Source organism: Procambarus clarkii, chromosome 49 (assembly GCF_040958095.1).
Source record: "Procambarus clarkii isolate CNS0578487 chromosome 49, FALCON_Pclarkii_2.0, whole genome shotgun sequence".
Lineage (NCBI taxonomy): Eukaryota > Metazoa > Arthropoda > Malacostraca > Decapoda > Cambaridae > Procambarus > Procambarus clarkii.
Genome location: NC_091198.1, coordinates 23429479 through 23431850, shown reverse-complemented (window position 1 = coordinate 23431850; position 2372 = coordinate 23429479). Strand labels below are relative to the sequence as shown.

Here is a 2372-nt window from a genome sequence, read left to right as displayed (position 1 = left end):
ATAGGAACGTATAAAATACTCAGGGGGATTGACAGAGTGGACATAGACGAAATGTTTACACAGAATAGTAACAGAACGAGGGGACATAGGTGAAAGCTGGAAACTCAAATGAGTCACAGGGATGTTAGGAAGTTTTCTTTTAGCGTGAGAGTAGTGGGAAAATGGAATGCACTTCAGGAACAGGTTGTGGAAGCAAATACTATTAATAATTTTAAAACCGGGTATGATAGGGAAATAGGACCGTAGTCATTACTGTAAACAACCGATGCTCGAAAGGCGGGATCCAAGAGTCAATGCTCGATCCTGCAGACACAAATAGGTGAGTACAAATACGTAAGTACACACACACACACACACACACACACACACACACACACACACACACACACACACACACACACACACACACACACACACACACACACACACAGTCACACACACACACACACACACACAGTTCCCCTCACAATACCTCGGGCGGGGCGCGCCACACTGTTCCTAACAACGAGGCTAATTCTCTTCACCAGCCGTGTCTCCACTCTCCCAGGACCTCGTTACTGTAGTGAGTCCCCTCGGTCATGACCTCGTTACTGTAGTGAGTCCCCTCGGTCATGGCCTAGTTACTGTAGTGAGTCCCCTCGGTCATGACCTCGTTACTGTAGTGAGTCCCCTCGGTCATGGCCTCGTTACAGTAGCGAGTCCCCTCGGTCATGACCTCGTTACTGTAGCGAGTCCCCTCGGTCATGACCTCGTTACTGTAGTGAGTCCCCTCGGTCATGACCTCGTTACTGTAGCGAGTCCCCTCGGTCATGGCCTCGTTACAGTAGTGAGTCCCCTCGGTCATGGCCTCGTTACAGTAGTGAGTCCCCTCGGTCATGGCCTCGTTACTACAGTGAGTCCCCTCGGTCATGGCCTCGTTACTGTAGCGAGTCCCCTCGGTCATGGCCTCGTTACTGTAGCGAGTCCCCTCGGTCATGGCCTCGTTACTACAGTGAGTCCCCTCGGTCATGGCCTCGTTACAGTAGTGAGTCCCCTCGGTCATTGCCTCGTTACTGTAGTGAGTCCCCTCGGTCATGGCCTCGTTACTGTAGCGAGTCCCCTCGGTCATGGCCTCGTTACAGTAGTGAGTCCCCTCGGTCATGGGCTCGTTACTGTAGTGAGTCCCTTCGGTCATGGCCTCGTTACTACAGTGAGTCCCCTCGGTCATGGCCTCGTTACTGTGGCGAGTCTCCTCGGTCATGGCCTCGTTACTACAGTGAGTCCCCTCGGTCATGGCCTCGTTACAGTAGTGAGTCCCCTCGGTCATGGCCTCGTTACTACAGTGAGTCCCCTCGGTCATGGCCTCGTTACTGTAGCGAGTCCCCTCGGCCATGGCCTCGTTACTGTAGCGAGTCCCCTCGGTCATGGCCTCGTTACAGTAGTGAGTCCCCTCGGTCATGGCCTCGTTACTGTAGTGAGTCCCCTCGGTCATGGCCTCGTTACAGTAGTGAGTCCCCTCGGTCATGGCCTCGTTACTGTAGCGAGTCCCCTCGGTCATGGCCTCGTTACTACAGTGAGTCCCCTCGGTCATGGCCTCGTTACTGTAGCGAGTCCCCTCGGTCATGGCCTCGTTACTGTAGCGAGTCCCCTCGGTCATGGCCTCGTTACAGTAGTGAGTCCCCTCGGTCATGGCCTCGTTACTGTAGTGAGTCCCCTCGGTCATGGCCTCGTTACAGTAGTGAGTCCCCTCGGTCATGGCCTCGTTACTGTAGTGAGTCCCTTCGGTCATGGCCTCGTTACAGTAGTGAGTCCCCTCGGTCATGGCCTCGTTACTGTAGTGAGTCCCCTCGGTCATGGCCTCGTTACTGTAGCGAGTCCCCTCGGTCATGGCCTCGTTACTGTAGTGAGTCCCCTCGGTCATGGCCTCGTTACTGTAGTGAGTCCCCTCGGTCATGGCCTCGTTACAGTAGTGAGTCCCCTCGGTCATGGCCTCGTCTCATACCATCAACTGTATGACTGGGATTCGAACCAATACCAAGACGTCTCAGGCAGTTTTTCTTTATTTTTAGTAGAATTTTGAGTCTCACGGTAATGTTTGGAAATGTAAACTGGGAGAGAAGGTCCCAATTAGGCTGGGACATCAATGGAGGATGAGAGAGGAGGTCCCAGTTAGGCTGGGACATCAATGGAGGATGAGAGAGGAGGTCCCAGTTAGGCTGGGACATCAATGGAGGATGAGAGAGGAGGTCCCAGTTAGGCTGGGACATCAATGGAGGATGAGAGAGGAGGTCCCAGTTAGGCTGGGACATCAATGGAGGATGAGAGAGGAGGTCCCAGTTAGGCTGGGACATCAATGGAGGATGGGAGAGGAGGTCCCAGTTAGGCTGGGACAT

General features: G+C 53.8%; 1 protein-coding gene across 1 annotated transcript; it reads right to left on the bottom strand.

Moving 5' to 3' along the window:
* Positions 1-616: 616 nt before the first annotated feature.
* On the bottom strand, positions 617-1933 carry LOC138351442 (uncharacterized). Its single transcript, XM_069303265.1, has one exon. The coding sequence runs from the start codon at positions 1931-1933 to the stop codon at positions 617-619; it is 1317 nt and encodes a 438-aa protein (XP_069159366.1).
* Positions 1934-2372: the final 439 nt, after the last annotated feature.